The sequence below is a fragment of the Rhipicephalus microplus genome, chromosome 3 (assembly GCF_043290135.1).
Source record: "Rhipicephalus microplus isolate Deutch F79 chromosome 3, USDA_Rmic, whole genome shotgun sequence".
NCBI classification, from domain to species: Eukaryota; Metazoa; Arthropoda; class Arachnida; order Ixodida; family Ixodidae; genus Rhipicephalus; species Rhipicephalus microplus.
The window spans coordinates 5,169,327-5,185,287 of record NC_134702.1 but is presented as its reverse complement, the minus strand read 5'-3'; the positions used below and the strand labels follow the sequence as shown (position 1 = coordinate 5,185,287).

The window sequence follows — 15,961 nt, the reverse complement described above, 5'->3', positions numbered from 1 at the left end:
TACAAAAATAAACTCGCGAGTTTTCTCCCACAGAATCCTTCATAACAATTACTGTGATATTTGCCCTAAAATTACGTACTAGTTTTCAGCGGGTAATATTTTAGTGACAAGCTATGGCATGTCGGACAGCTTTTCCCTTCTCTTTTATTACAGGTTCAAAAGTTCATTTTACAGCAATGCAGTGGCACGAAATGAAACTATTTTATAAACGAGGCAGAGCAGTCACTGGAAAAAATTGGGGCGAAGACTGTAGAAAGTGGCCTTGCTCACTTCCCTTTCTCAGCCCCTTGCTATATGTACTGCAGCAGACATGGTAGTTGTGCAGTGCTTTACACTCGTTGCTGTGCTGTGCTACTATGCAATGCTTTCTTTTGTTTCTAACAAGTCTTCTGTTTTTTCTATCATTCTCTCACCCATAGCGGTGCAATCCCATGAATGCATACTTGCTCAGCTAACATGCCTGGATAATGCCCACATAGCCAAATGAAGGAGTACCAGGATTTAAATTCTGGCAAAATCCCAAGAATACACTATCAAGGGAACATCCCTTTGAAAACACATCAGTGAAGTGTGTAGCAAAACAAGAGGGAATTGATTACAATCAGTTTTGTTAATCATGACACAAAAATTTAACTTGTGAAGTTCCAGGAGTACATATTTTGTATTTCGAACTGTAACAATTGCTGAGCATTACTGCATATTTGAATCTTACAGCGGTATTCACTTGTGTGAAAGATGCATGTTTCATTCAGGTTGGGTCTTGTCTGAATAAGCTGAGCTGTTAAGTGCCACCATCTTTGCTTTGCTCTTCACGAAGGATTCACCTTTTTCTCTGTATATGCCATTTTAAAATGCAGTAGACTACCATTAATTAGGCTTGTAAATTTGATATCTTGCCTAATTCAACCTTGGCAAATAATCTTGACCAGTACCCCGCTCATTTCTGTGGGACCATTTATCCTTCGATTTATCCTTCGCTGGATAGTTCACACACAGCTGATCATCTTGTTAATGCTTGATGCCAGCCCCGCCGCGGTGGTCTAGTGGCTAAGGTACTCGGCTGCTGACCCGCAGGTCGCGGGTTCAAATCCCGGCTGCGGCGGCTGCATTTCCAATAGAGGCGGAAATGTTGTAGGCCCGTGTGCTCAGATTTGGGTGCGCGTTAAAGAACCCCAGGTGGTCAAAATTTCCGGAGCCCTCCACTACGGCGTCTCTCATCATATGGTGGTTTTGGGACGTTAAACCCCACATATCAATCAATGCTTGATGCCAATGGTCACTTGAGTAACACTTTCAACAGCAGCAGCATCCATTGTCATGGCACTTGAGAAACAGCGTAAGTATCAAACACGTGTTCTGTCGAAACCAGTCATTTTTGGCTTGCCCCAAGAAGATTGCAATGTGAAAACAGCAGCTTACTATAAATTATTACATCATTTAGTGATTTTAAGATACACTTTTATTTTCCAAGATATTCATCCAAGAATCAACGTTTCGATGTGTTCTCAAAGAGCACTCGTGTCCAGTGGTGGATTCGGAGAGGGGGACAGTAAGGGCGATCGCCCCCCTCCCTCAAAGCCTGTCACCACGGACCTCCCTCTCCAGTTCTTGCTGTCTATCTCCTATCACGATTAGGGCCAATGAGTGGGACCACTGTGAGTACAAAGTAACAGCTAGTATTTATGCTATCATGGGGATTTTCGTGCTAGTAAAAACAAACGGTAATGACCCCCCACCCCTCTCTCCAGTGTATATTGATGCCAATATTTGTGTAGCTAGCGAAACGCGCACGCTATGAGCGTGGTATGTTGTCATGTTCCGCCCCGCCGCGGTGGTCTAGTGGTTAAGGTACTCGGCTGCTGACCCGCAGGTCGCGGGTTCAAATCCCGGCTGCGGCGGCTGCATTTCCGATGGAGGCTGAAATGTCGAGGCCCGTGTGCTCAGATTTGGGTGCACGTTAAAGAACCCCAGGTGGTCAAAATTTCCGGAGCCCTCCACTACGGCGTCTCTCATAATCATATGGTGGTTTTGGGACGTTAAACCCCACAAATCAATCAAATCATGTTGTCATGTTCCCACATGACACGCGTGTCAGAATTATCATGTTGGCACCAGTCACATATATCGTCATCCATTGACGTCACGTCACACCAAATTTGGTATATGTGGAGCTATCAAAATGGCCGCGAGCGCATCATGAAGGGCCCAATTTACTCCAACGTAACGTTAACGCGCGCTGCAGCACAGTGACGGTATACGTTAGCGAAACGCGAGCACTCTATAGTCTGACGCCAGGCGCGGCCCGACGGCAACTTGCGCGAAATCCGACATGCTGCATTTTGCGCCGATGCGTTACCCAGACAACCATGGGTCTCCCTCTTTTCGTGACGGAGGGACGCCGGACGCGCTGAAACGCGCATGCGTCAAAGCAACGAAGCGCGACGCGCACCGGCGCCTGGCGTGGCAACGCCGGCGTGACGCGACGAAATGAACGCCGGCGAGCACGCGCACCGCGTCACGTCAAAATGTATTGGCGCCTTGACTATGGCATGTAGTCAAGGCGCATGTAGTTAGGGCAATCATGTTCTCACATGACACGCATCTCATGATTATTATGCTTGCACCACGTACCTTCGTCATCCATTGGCGTCACGTAATACCAAATTTGGCATGTGTGAAGCTAGCTATATGGCCGCGAGCGCATGAGTGTGGCATGTAGTCATGTTGTTACATGACGCGCATGTCGTGATTATCATGTTTGGATGTGTCATTTACCTATGTCGTCCATTCATGTCGCGTAATGCCGAGTTTGGTACATGTGAAGCTAGCGACACGGCCGCGAGCGCATCATGAGCGTATCATGTAGTCATGTTGTTACATGACATGCATGTCATAATCATCATGTTTGCACCAGTATCATACCTTCGTCATCCATTCACGTCCCGTAATACCAAATTTGGTATATATGTGACGCTAGCGAAACGGCCGCGAGCATCATGAGCGTGGCATGTAGTCATGTTGTTACATGACACGCATGTCATGATTTTCATGTTAGGGTCTGTCGCTTGTGTTCGCCGCTCAATCATGTCATACCATATACCAGTTTTGCAACATGTCATGTGAACGAAACCACCGCAAGAGCTGCAGGACCATGACATGTAAATCATGACATTCATGACGTCATGATTTTCATGTTATGACTAGTCAAATATGTTCTTCATACAGTCATGTTATGCCATACCAAGTTTGGTATCGATAGCATTATCGGAACGGCCAGGAGAGCTGAAAGTCGTAGGCGGCTAGATAGATAGATACGCTCTAAGTCGTCGAAGTTCGCTAAATAATTCTTCGCATTTACGAGTGCCCCCACTTCTCCGAAGGGAATTGTGAGAAAATACGAATGCATTGTGAGAGCCCATAGCTTCGTTTCGCACGTGAGAATCCAGTGTTAGAAAAACAATGTTTCTTTTTTTTTCTTCTTCTTCTTATTACACTGTGCAGCCAATAGCGCCGTTCGCCACTCGTGGCATTTTTCTGTCGCGAGAAATGCGGTTTGCGTTTCCAGCTCTTGTAACTAGCGTGCGCGGTTCAAAAAATTCTCTGAAGTGAACAACAACAACAAAAAAAAAACTGCTTCACGGCTTGGCGTTTCACAGCGGCGTCTCGAGCACCATTTTCGGTTGTTCTTGAGAGGCGCCCAGCCAGCGAACGGTCGAGAGTGGTGGTGGTGGCAGCGCAGAACACGTGTGGTAGTGGTTAGAAGACGGAGCACGGCGCAACGGGACTCGCTCGCTGGATTTCGTGCCGGCCGGTTGTGCCCCCGCGATCTCCGACGACAGCGCAGCTTTGGCCGACTGGGCTCGCCCTACGCCATCTCCTGACGCTGACAAGAGCTCTCGCCGATTGGTGCCCCGTCCTCGGACTCCTGTTACCGTGTCCATCTTTCCTATCTTCTTACTTCCGTCGTTCGCTGTCCCTGCACCTCGCTCTCTCTTCTCTCTCGATCTTTACCTTTTAATTCTATCCTTTTAATCCCTGTTTAACCCCCACCCCTCGTGAGCTACTGTTGAGGTGTCCTCCCCCAGAGAGACAGTTACGGGGCTTACTTTTCTCTTTTCATTTAAAATCACTGCCTCCCCACAGTGCAGCGCCTGATGGTCGACAGTGAGGCGCGAGCGGACGGGAAAATGAGGCGCAGGGAGGAGAGAGAGCGAACGGGGAGAAAAGAACCGGCGAACCGCTGCACCTACCCTCTCCTACACTCTCTCGCACCACATGCTCCGGAGTTCGGTTGCTGTGGGAGAGGGAGCGGAGAGATAACACCTGCGGGCGCGCGGACAAACGCTGGATGCCTGACATAGCCCGACTAAGAAATGAATTCGCATTTAAAAAGGAGGCTGACATGCGTATTGACTTGCTCGCTGGATTTCGTGCCGACCGGTTGTGCCCCCGCGATCTCCGACGACAGCGCAGCTCTGTCCGACCGGCTCGTCCTACGCAATCTACTGACGCCGATAAGAGCTCTCGCTGAGTAATGCCTCGTCCTCGCTGAGTAATGCCACCGTGTCCATCTTTCCTATCTTCTCCTTATTTCCGTATGTGGTCTCTCTGTGCCTGCGCCTCTCTCTATCTCTATACCTTTAATTCCTCTCTATCCTTTTAATCCCTTTTTACCCCCATCCCTCGTGCGCTACTGTAGAGGTGTCTGCCCCCTGAAAGACAGTTACGAATCTCACTAATTCTTTTCTCTCTTTTAAGAATCACTTCCCCGTGGCATAGCCCGACTGAGAAATGCATTCGCATTTAAAAAGGAGGCTGATATGTGTACTGTCCTCGCGCGTGCGACAACGTACGTAGGCGTATCGCCAAGAAAACAGCAGAGTTGCGCGTCAGCAGTAGCCGTACGGACGCTGCCTCCCATTACGAATGACTGGCAGGCTGCGTCCGTGCGGCTGCTCCGAGCGCGCAACTAAATTTGTCTAACATCTGCACGTGTGCTGCTGTGCCTGGGCCTGTTGCTTTATAGGGTTACTTCTCCGTGTTTGAATTTCGTTGAGCCGAGTGAATGTTGGCTCTTGCGCCTTTGGTCCTGACGCCGTTTCTTTTCGTCAGCGCTCTGCGTAATCTGAGCGTCGGCGAGCTAGCTGTTTTTTCTAGGGTTCTCTAAATGACTGCCAAATCGTTCCCGTGTGTACAATTACGTCTTACGCGTAATACGCGTAAACACAAGTTGTTTACAAGCTGCAACATCGCCGCAAGTATTCATTTAATTTTATTGCGCAGTTTCGTTGAAATATGGAGACAACCTGAGTGTGCCGCCTTTTATATCGTGGTTGCTTATCCCTATGGATATGCATAAACTATAGGGATGTTTACTTATTCGGAAAATGCAAATTAGTTCTAGGCATCTAATCCCAATTTAACATAAAAAGTTATCAGAGTGAAAAGAAATAATAATGGGCGGTGGAAAGCTGATAAATCTCCGTAAAGTGACACGCTAAGTATAAACAAATAAAAAATTTGCTTGCTTTGTGCGCCTTTGGTTATGTACACGCACATAAAAATATGGTTCCAAGCGTTTTCCTGCATGGGACCCGCCGGAAATCGCGACAGGCATTCGAGCCCTCCCCCCCCCCCCCCCCCCCCGCCCCCCAATTGCGAAAGCATCTGCTACATATTTATAATCTTAGCTTCAAAGACGGGGCGCTCCTTCCCAACACAGTGTACGACTGATAAGCAGAGTGATATTGCACAACTAAGCCACAGAACACCTATACAGACTAAGCCACAGGTGGAGATAAGCGAGACGACTTCGTGGACGCGCGATCGAAACAGCTGCGCCGGTCTAGCAATGAGGCAAGTTGAGCCCTATCACACCAACTAGCATATGCTCTGTGGCGCATACCCACTCTTGAAATTGGCTGAGCGACGCAGTTGTGAACGCGTCAGGGGCACGTAGGCACGAACACCATTTACACAGGACCGCCTTTTTTACGCAGCTCCAAACGATCATGGCAAAATGCGACGAGGAGATTGACGAATGAAAACAGACTACTAAAGTCGTCCCCGGCAACGCGCTTGATGAGGACAAGGACAAAGCAATCGTAGCCGTCATTCTTGAATGTGCGGGACGTCGCGCTGAGAATGGGTACGTATACTACAACGCTCGTTATGTGGTCATGAAGCAACCCGGTGCCTTTCCGTTTTTCAGCCGATCAGGAAGCGCAGCAACTCGTGAAAATCGCTCAAGATATGCGCGCCAGGTCTTACTGCAACTACAGCAAGGTTCGTGTTGGCGCGGCTCTGTTGTGTGGTGATGGGACAATCATTACAGGTGAGCACGTACGAGAAGAACCTCTGCAAAAGCTGGATTTGAATTTGAAACCTCCAATTATTCTTTCATTTGGTACAACCATATTCGCGGTTTTAGTCATAGGCGTTTTCAACGCTGTAACTAATGGTGAATTCCATTGGGAGAGTATGGGAGAGTAGAATTACTCAAAAGCACACTTAAGTACTCTTTTCAGAGCCGGCGTGTTTAGGTAGTCGGACAGGTGCAGGAGCACTGTCATCCGTTGGTAGAGCGAGAGTGCTTTTGCTGCCGATAGTTATAGCGCGAGAACAAAACGACAACTCTGTCGACTCTGTGTCGTCGTTTTGTTCCAGCGCTATAACTATAGTCATGCCATACGAACTAGCCCAAGCTGCCACGCTTTTGCTGCGCCGAGAGCAGCCAGGAGCAGTTTGCAGTGTTCTCGCCTGAAAAGCGGAGTAGGCGCAGTGCGACAAGTCACGGGGTCCTTAATTGAACGTCGCAGCCTCCGAATTTTTCTTCAGCAGGCGAGCGCTGCGGCAAAGGGGCAATGGTAGCAACCATGTGTAGTTTTACACCACTGTTTTGTACGGATGGCTACGATGACAGCTGGACGTTTGCCGAACGAGTCGTTGCGCAAGCTTGCTAGGTATCAGGATAATGAAAAACATGTGGCTGACCTATTTCACGCGCATTTCGCTGCTGCCACACAAAGAATATGCCGGGACTTGGAATGTTTCAGTCACAAGGCCTCCCTACTCGTCACCTTCTCACCTGCCCTCCGGGAGCGCGGCGCATTTCAGTGACAGGTTGAGTGGCCCTGCTCTCACTGCTGTGTCCCCACTCCTCAGTGCCTTGCCCCTCTACTCCTGTTGTCTCAGAATTCGCCATAAAATTTTTACGAGAGTCTAAAGGACTTGAGTGTTAAGTGTAGCTTAATTCAGTTGTCTTATTTAAAGTTGTGTAAATTTCTTTTTGGGTTTGTTGATTTTAGTACTCTAACATTTTTTTATTTGTTTGCTGTATATTTCGCGAGCTTAAATTAGTCTGCAATAACTGAACAATTCATTATTAACCCATTCCTTCAATAATCAATTGTGGGGTACGTAGTTTACTAAGCAAGGCACCGTCTGATTCATGGCCTATCCCCCGGAGTGCCATTTAACCAACCAAACGACTCACGCGTGGGTCGATCTTCAGCTCAGCGCTGCAACGCGTACGCGTGGCAAGACCTTTAGGGTTCCTCGATGAGTGCTCCTCAATTTGTACGCGATGCCGTGCTCACATTAAGGCACCGTCGCGCGCACCCTGTAAATGGCGTTATATTTTGTTGTCTGCACTCTTCCGATGCTTTAACGCTACACCTACAAATTCCCATTATCATTTTTGTTTCTTGGACATGTGCTCTCGAGATTACATCATCTTTCTATTTATTCAGCGCTTCCACCAATGAATAAACAGAGCGTGAGTTTTTCAACGTGTTGTTATGCATATAACACGGGGTGGAAAGTTGGGCACATTGGTAGGTATAGGCGTATCAGCTGAGGGGGCGGGCAATGGGGGGGTTGAGCCCCCCCCCACCCCCCCACACTTTTGACAGTTGTCTCAGTAGGCTGCACGCTGGGGAGACGAACAAGTAAGGCGAAGTTTTCCGTACAGCAGTAATCACTAAATTATGTTTCAACGGAAGAATAAAAATGTTACGAGGCAATGTTACAACATAGTGAAAATTTTCCAACATTTCCGCTGTAATGATTTTCCTTGTAGGCTCTTGGCGGTGCGGGTCGCTTACGTGACGTTTTCACGTCTTGTACTGTAGTATTGCAGAGCAGGCAAGCACAGAACAGGGGTTCTACATTATTACATCACTTGCTTATGCTTTTATTCCGTTGTGATTGTGGATGCAGTTACGGATGGGAATGAGCTAACTTTTTCGGAGGCTTAGTTAGAGGCGAACTAATTGATTTTCACTCAACCTGCATTGTCTTTTACAGCTCAAAATACATGTCGGACAGCAAAGAAGCACACACATGCAGCGCTGCTTATTTCTCTGTATTCTTCTTTCTCTCGGCAAGTGTGAGCTCACAGAGATGTATATGCACACAAACTACTGAACACCATTATGCTGCAATTGGAAATATTTTATTACACTCATAATTCATCTCGGCAATTGCTATAAGTAGCTGCTGCTTACATGATTGGCAGCTAGCCTACTTGAATTACATTTAGAAGGAGATGCTCTCCGGCTTCGTGACAAGTAACTAGCAGGTGATTTTGTGGCTCACAGAAAATTTTCAAAGCTAAAGAACCAATGGCAAACAATATGCCCTATTGAATATAGTTTATTCTCTTGTTTTTACGTGGTCGTGCATAAGTGGTCATTACGTGATGGATCATTTTCGCGTCATTTGTTGCCTTGCGTAACAAGCTTACGCTGTGTGCATGACAAAGACTTTTTATACCAATCATATAGAGCTAACAACTATTTCGAAAGGAAGCAACAAGGAATAGTTGAATGTTATAATTTTCCACATTTTGTTCTTTAAAAGGAAAGTTTTGTTTACATCATTTGCATTGGAGCATTCGTGCAGGTGCCTGAGGGCCCGTAAGAAATGTTCATACAAAAACTATGAGTATACACAAAGTATTACACCCCTAACACCACAAATTATACATTTTCAAAGAAAAGGGTTGAGAAGTTTATAATAAGTTAATGGTAATATAACAATAGCATTATAATTAATAATTGCACGCTCCAGAAAACAGCTTGTTTAGACGATTAGCACACAAGGCAAATTATAGTACTTACAATCCTGAATATATGCAAGGAAGTGCAATACTTATGAAAAAATATAAGAGCAATCATTTGTTGAGAAAACGTGGTTGATCTCTCTGTTACAGGAATCGGCATATAACACAAAAGTGAAACACGTTCTTACAGAGGTAATTGAATGTCAATTTACTGTTCATTAATGAGGATTTGCCAAATGTATGTTTTGGTGTTTGGATGCTATAGCCTCGTTTAACGTGGATGTATCCTTGTTGACGCTTGGTACATATCCATCCCGGCGACTAACATCCATGATAAATTTATTAAACTATTGTGCTATCTGCAGATGTTAACTGCCAAAGCACAATCAAAGAAAGAGACATGATAGTAAGATCAGCGTCGCATATTGGACGCAGAAATTGGGATAAGGGCGCCATTCCTCGGTCTTGGCCTGTTAAAGTGTGATTGAACTTCGTGGTATCTAAGAAAGCATGTCGTGTCACATCTGTGTATGCAAATTCATATCAAAGTGCATATTATATATCCTGGCTGCCCCCCACTAGCGAAAGAGTTAGTATGCCATTGCATACATTTGTGTGTGTGTGTGTACCACTGATGTAGTGAGAAAACCCATCCCCCCCCCCCCCCCCCACTCACGAAGAAGTTGGTACGCCATTGTTGGTTGGACATAATGAATTTAAAAATTACAGGCAAGGAAGGGACAAACAGCACCAACTTTAAAAAAAATTCAACAGCAAAGTAAATTAAAATAACTGTGATATACATGCGTGAAAGAAGGTGAAGTTATCAACTGCATTAATAGTAACCTTATACTACAATCGCAGCAGCACTGTGTATGTCCTTCACCAGTCTGTTGAGTTGTTAATACATATATTGTGCATAGCACACTTGGCCAATGTGCCTGCTTCAGCTTAAGCTCACCAAAAAAATTGTTGGCCTATATAGCAACATTCGTCAATCGCGATTAAGTCTACTACAACAGAGCTCGATCTAGATTAAGCATGTCACAGAGTTACTAAGCAACTGGATTGCAACCTTGCTAGAATCTGCACCTTCCAGAATAATATTAGAAAAATGCTAAAAGGGAAAAGGCAACCTAGCTCAATGAAAACACAGAAGCAAGGGTGTTCAGCAAAATTGATATATTATTCAAATTTCTGAATATTTGCAAATAAGCATTCATAATCACATCATAGGTTTAGCTGCAGAAATGATTCAGGTGGGGTTATTCCCCCTAAAATTTTTGCCTGTATGGGTATATGTATAGATTTACACACATATATGGGGGTTGCACTGCTGCACCTCGTCAGAATGAAATGCTTTGATAAAAATGTAGCACTGCATAGCATTGTGCTTCTTATTGTTTTGCTATACTTTTGTATAAAATCAAAGGAGCGCATGTTTACAAGCCGTCACAGTTGAAAAGTCAGGCATTTCTCCTTTCACAAACCTATCTTTGCTAAATGGAGCAAAGGCCAGCAACAAACCTTTAACGGAGGCTTACAAGTGCTTCTGTTTATTGATATCAATTGTGAGGGGAACATTATTTTATAGGAACATTATTGAGGGGAACAAAACAAGAGAGAAGAGTTTCAAGTCATTTGGACAGCATACCAAGCACGAGTTCTCATAAACAAGTAGGAGTATCAGCGGCCCTAAGGATTTCTACATGCCTGTGTGCGGTTTGGCTATGTTTGTGTGCAACAATCGGCCTCTCTGGCATCTGAGTGCACTCTGTTGAGAGAGACCATATTTGTAGTACAGCACTGGAGCCACTTCAGCCCTGTGTGAAGGCACTAACCAATTGCAATCTTGGACCACTTCCCGGTTAACACGTACGCTTTGTGCATGATGATGTGCACTACTGCTTTCTGTGATGCCAAGTGGAAATTTTTATGCAGGATGCAACGTGGAGAATGCTAGCTATGGGCTGACTATATGTGCAGAAAGAACTGCACTAGTAAAAGCTGTGTCAGATGGCCACAGGAACTTCAAGGCGATGGCTATTGCATCGTAAGTGAGCATTTTTGTGTATTTTTGTGATAAAAAACAGCTCATGGTACAAAATCTAGCATTTCTAGTTGACAGAAAAGTTTATGTGCCCAAAAAACTCGTGACAATAGGATTCAATGGCATGCATAATGGCTGAGCTTAACACAAATTTTTTGAGACGTGTATTTTAATACTTGAACAAGAAAAGATTTCACATATGCCCAAATTGTTTCTGTATGCTTACCTTTTATTTAGAAACATGAATGACCTGACAATGCCGTGTGGAGCATGCCGACAGTTTATAATAGAGGTGGGTATCGCTGCAGTTATTTAACTATAAGCTGTCAACCAGTGCTGATATCATCGTGTGCAACTTTCTCAGCACCATAAAGCTATAGAATTAATTTAGCAAAACTCTTGAAAATGAGCATTCCAGGCCTCTAAGCTTCCACTATCAGTACTAGTTCAACAGATGCAGAAGCACATTCAGGTACCTCATTGCGCAACCTCCTCACACAGTTACCTCTTGTTCTCAAGCAAACAAATCGGCTTCTGCAGCTGGGGCACTCTCCAGTCCCACAATCTCTCAGGAGGCCAAAGTGTCGGCTCAAAGAACACGGCTCTTAGGCCTGTCATCAGCAAAGGATGCTCACTGCTTATTTTGGCTGTGTTCCGAGACAAAGTTTAGCAATATAAAATGCCTAGAAGCACAATATATGCCATGCAGTTACCAGTGCAGAAGAGAAAAAGCTCCACTGCTCTAAGTAATAAAAAAAATACTTAAGCCTTCAATCCTTCGTGCATTCCAGTAAGGCGAAAGCCATCATTTTCCTTCTGGTCAACCGCTTGTATGAATACCTCTCTGCCCCCCCCCCCCCCCCTCCCTCGCACACACATTGTGTTCACCTCACCCAATGTGGCAAGACTTTTGACCAAGCAAAGGTGATATTTGATCACATCACAAATTTCGGCAACAGGGGTATTATGGTGACATCACATGTTCACATCTATTACGACTTGTCTCAGATGTGACGCCCTCCAATTTTTGGCATCGCCAATGATCACTTGCCATTTGGTGAGGTACATAAGGAATTTGCCTTGATCACACACAGCTCCACTTTTAAGGTCAAAACCTAAAATGTCTCGTTAAAAGTGGAAAGTGACAGTCATCGTAGTAATCAAATGTCATGCAAGATCCTGAAACAAGTTGTACAAGGTGTGATGTGGTGTGGTGTGAACATGGCATATGATGACACAACAGCATCACATTGTCGCTTGGTCAAATGTGAGCCAAACCTGAAGGCAGTGCATGAAGTGACGTGCAGAAAAAAGGAAGGTCAATACAATCAACAGAGATGGAAAACAGGTAACTTAATGCTTTCACCACAGCAATTTATGTTCTGATGTTTAATTCAGATATTCTGAAAAAGATATATTCAGGCAGGTCCCACGCATTATGGAAAGTGGTTTCATGTGAAGCAGTCAATGAGAAGAACTGCTCATGCTGTTTTCCATTTCTTATTACTGTGAGGCAAGCATACAAATGTGGTTCAATGTGTTTGTGTAAATTGAGTTTTGTGCAAATTGCATGCTTACCAGGCATGTCGACTACACTGGCACTTAAAGTAAACATTACTAGCCTATTAATATTGCCTAATAATAAAGTTTATCACTGCTTAAATTAAAGTTTAATATTAAAGTTTAACAGGTGCCCACTACGACATGATGATTAGCATATAAAATAGCAGCCACTGGCACATTCTTGCAGGTTTGAAAGTGAGAGTAAACGCTTTTATTTCAGAAAATAACTTGGGAAAGGTGTTCTTAGCCTAGGACACCTTGAACTAAAACATCACTTGGCTAAAGCAGTCATTAGTCACAAAAGCACGTACATATGCAATGTTTGCTACATTTTTGCAAAAGTGGATAGCCAACACTGCAAGCACAACCGACGTTGCCCTGACATCACATCTTTTCCTGAAACAGGTGCTGGTGTGCCTTTGTGGTAGAATCTGCATATCATACTTGGCTTGCTATTCATCGTTGAAGCCCTATGCGTCTGTGCTGTATGCCGTTGTTATCAGCCGCATGCGTTGCACTGCTTGATTACCGTGCCCAAACCATCAATTCGATTCCAGATCAAACCGCATTTTTTTTTTGGCATTTATTGGGTTTTTTGCACACCGACAATGCCACCAGAATCGGCACTATTTTCCGCGACACAGGATCCTTAATGCTATAACGTTAAGATTTCAAAACTCAATTCTTACAATGCCAGAGTTGATATAGGCTATCAATCGTGCGTGGCGTGTAACTGAATTTCATGGGCTATGGTATGTCTGCGTTTCTCTATTGAACTTGTGGCATTCCCCTGCTTTAGTGGGCAAAGCAGAGCTGAAGGGGTTAAGTTGAAATTGCCACTGTACCCATAGAAAAAAAAAAGTTCACTTGTAGAAAGAAGTGAGAAAAATGGTTGTGAAGTAGCAAAAGCTGACAAGGCCACCTTTTGTCGCAAGTGTGCATGTTTCTTTTTTCTGTGAGTGCAGAGGCCACTTTCTTATAATTTTGATATAAGTCTTTCCTTGCACCTCTCTCTTGACAAATGTGTATGAATTTAACAAATTGTATCCGTCAACTACACTCTTTAAAAATACTGGAGCACACACTAATTGCCAAGTAAATACAATCTTTTCGTGCTTGCGCGTACGCCTGCACATATAGAGGAGCTATTCTTGCCACGACGTACCTCATGTGTAATTATCATAAGTTTACAAAGTATTTAAAGGGGCCCGGCAACACTTTTTGAGCATGGTCAGAAAACGCTACGCTATCGATTGGTAGTAGAGGCTCCCGACCTGGAATTCGCAATAAATTATCAAAGTCAGCTAAAAATTGCTTTCTCTTCTCTCGAGAAACCACACAATATGCCCAAAAATCACGCGTAGTAAGCCCATCTATCAGTTATTGGTTGATTTGAAAATGGCGTGCTCACTCGTTACAGAGATCGCCGCGGGAGGCTGCTACTTGCCCACGCGCGCGCACGCGATCACACTGAAAAAGTTGTGCATTCGAAAAAAGAAAAAAGTCACGAGGCACTCGTGACGTTTTTTTGTGGCCCTGCCATCTCTCCCTGCTTAGATTCCAGCGATTTCGACAGGACGAGAGAAGAGAGAATGCAATTGCAGCATGCGACAAAAACTCCACTCCCACTGGACGGATTGTTAAAATTTTTGCGGCATTGAATTTGTGAGGCAATAAGCTCTTCCACTGAATTCATTCCATGGTTACTTGAAAAACTGTTTCAGGGCCCCTTTAAAAAAAAATACTGCACACAGAGAAAAAGATTACCGAAAAAATATGTGTTCAGTGAAGTTTTTCTGACAAGTTGGCTTTCTTCTGCTTGTGCATTTTGCTAACATACATTTTCTGCTCCGTGACAGTTCGGCAAAGACATTGTAATATATGCTGCTGCTGCTGATGGGAGGGTATTGACAAAGAGAGCTGATGAACTGCTACCCTTGTCGTTTGGAGCATCGGACTTGCCTTCAAAGTGACCTTTTGAACAGTATTCCATGAATTTTGAAGCATCATTGTAATGTAAATTGTTATGAAAATAAATGTTAACTGTTCATAGAACATGTACATATTTGAATATGTTTCATTAAAGAAGCTATACATGTGGTGCTGCTCATTTTACGTCATGCTGTATTTAGCAGGCAAGTTGGACTACTTTGATTCACAAGACAATGCCTCTAGTTATAATATGAACATGTAAATTTTTTTTTCAGTATGAATGCCTCAAAATACTAAGAAAATTCAAAAGCTACAGAAAGTCAACTTCACATTGTAATGTACTTGCTACTACTACGAGCAAATGAGAATTGTCACATTAATTAGTGAAAGTAGACTGCAGTGATTTGGAGCTGCTCTTGAAGCTATTAAACAGCCACTCTGGAACAGTTTTGGGGAAGCAAAGTGTACTGTTGAAGCTTTAGAAAAATACATCATGAATAAAAAAAAAATTCAGCGAATCTCACGTATAATTTGGGACTGAAAAAGAGTCAAAGAGGACTCTTTTTCAAAAAGAGGACTGATGTCAGGCACTGAAAAAGAGACATACTCAATCAAATAATATATACACAAAATATGCAAATAGCATGGAAATGGCAGACTTGCAGCCTTGCACAGCAGTCAAGTGGGATGGCCACTCTAGTCAACCCACCATGAAGCATGTCACTCGCAGAATTTTTTAAAGAATTGGTGAATCCCAAAACCATGATATAACGAAGGATGCTGTCATCTGAGAACTAGCGTCTTGTCTATTTGCTACTTATTTACAAGTACCTCACAGGCTCTGCATTGGAGTATGATAGTTCTTGACTGTTTTAATTCGTTTCACTGGGCATAAGCACCTGGTGGGAATTCAAACCACAGTAGTAATCAACTCAGTGCACCCCACACTCGCCTCAAAATTGAAAGGGGTGTTCAATGAACAATGCCTAATAAGTGCAAAATAGTAAATTTGTATGTAAATTTATGTGTGTGGGGCTCTCTGTCAGTTTGGCAACGGCTGACAATGTAGGAGTGTCAATTGAAATGCCTCTCGTAACCAGTACAGAAATTCTGTGAGGTAGAGAACAGAACAAGTTTGTTCCACTGGTGTGGTACCTTCCATATCAGCGGGAACTTATTCACACATAAATAGCTCTTGCTGCCATGCCTTAAGCTCCTCGAGCTTGTAGTCATTTATGAATATAAAACAGCGAAGCTCATCTGTCAGTGGTGCTGTGCGAATGAAGCACCCAAAATGCTTTTGTGCATGATTAACACTTGTCAGATGATGGAATGATTGCATTTATATACCT

General features: G+C 44.2%; 1 protein-coding gene across 4 annotated transcripts; it reads left to right on the top strand.

Annotated features, from left to right (window-relative positions):
• Window positions 1–5,047: 5,047 nt before the first annotated feature.
• On the top strand, window positions 5,048–14,738 carry LOC119183800 (cytidine deaminase). Of its 4 annotated transcripts, none has more exons than XM_075888804.1 (6): window positions 5,048–5,254; window positions 6,000–6,148; window positions 6,212–6,334; window positions 11,006–11,117; window positions 11,352–11,406; window positions 14,537–14,738. In XM_075888804.1, the coding sequence occupies exons 2-6, from the start codon at window positions 6,145–6,147 to the stop codon at window positions 14,648–14,650; spliced, it is 408 nt and encodes a 135-aa protein (XP_075744919.1). In that variant the 5' UTR covers window positions 5,048–5,254; window positions 6,000–6,144; the 3' UTR covers window positions 14,651–14,738. The 4 variants fall into 4 exon arrangements, with proteins under 4 accessions (XP_075744919.1, XP_037289687.2, XP_037289683.2 ...); XM_037433790.2 differs by lacking the exon at window positions 5,048–5,254 and adding an exon at window positions 5,656–5,856; XM_037433786.2 differs by lacking the exon at window positions 5,048–5,254 and having other exon boundaries at window positions 5,863–6,148.
• Window positions 14,739–15,961: the final 1,223 nt, after the last annotated feature.

Excerpts from the sequence above, each read along its gene's own strand:
- LOC119183800 (XM_075888804.1), top strand. Across the intron at positions 6,335-11,005 it reads TGATGGGACAATCATTACAG|GATGCAACGTGGAGAATGCT; the intron begins GTGAGCACGTAC and ends ATTTTTATGCAG. Across the intron at positions 11,407-14,536 it reads GCCGACAGTTTATAATAGAG|TTCGGCAAAGACATTGTAAT; the intron begins GTGGGTATCGCT and ends GCTCCGTGACAG.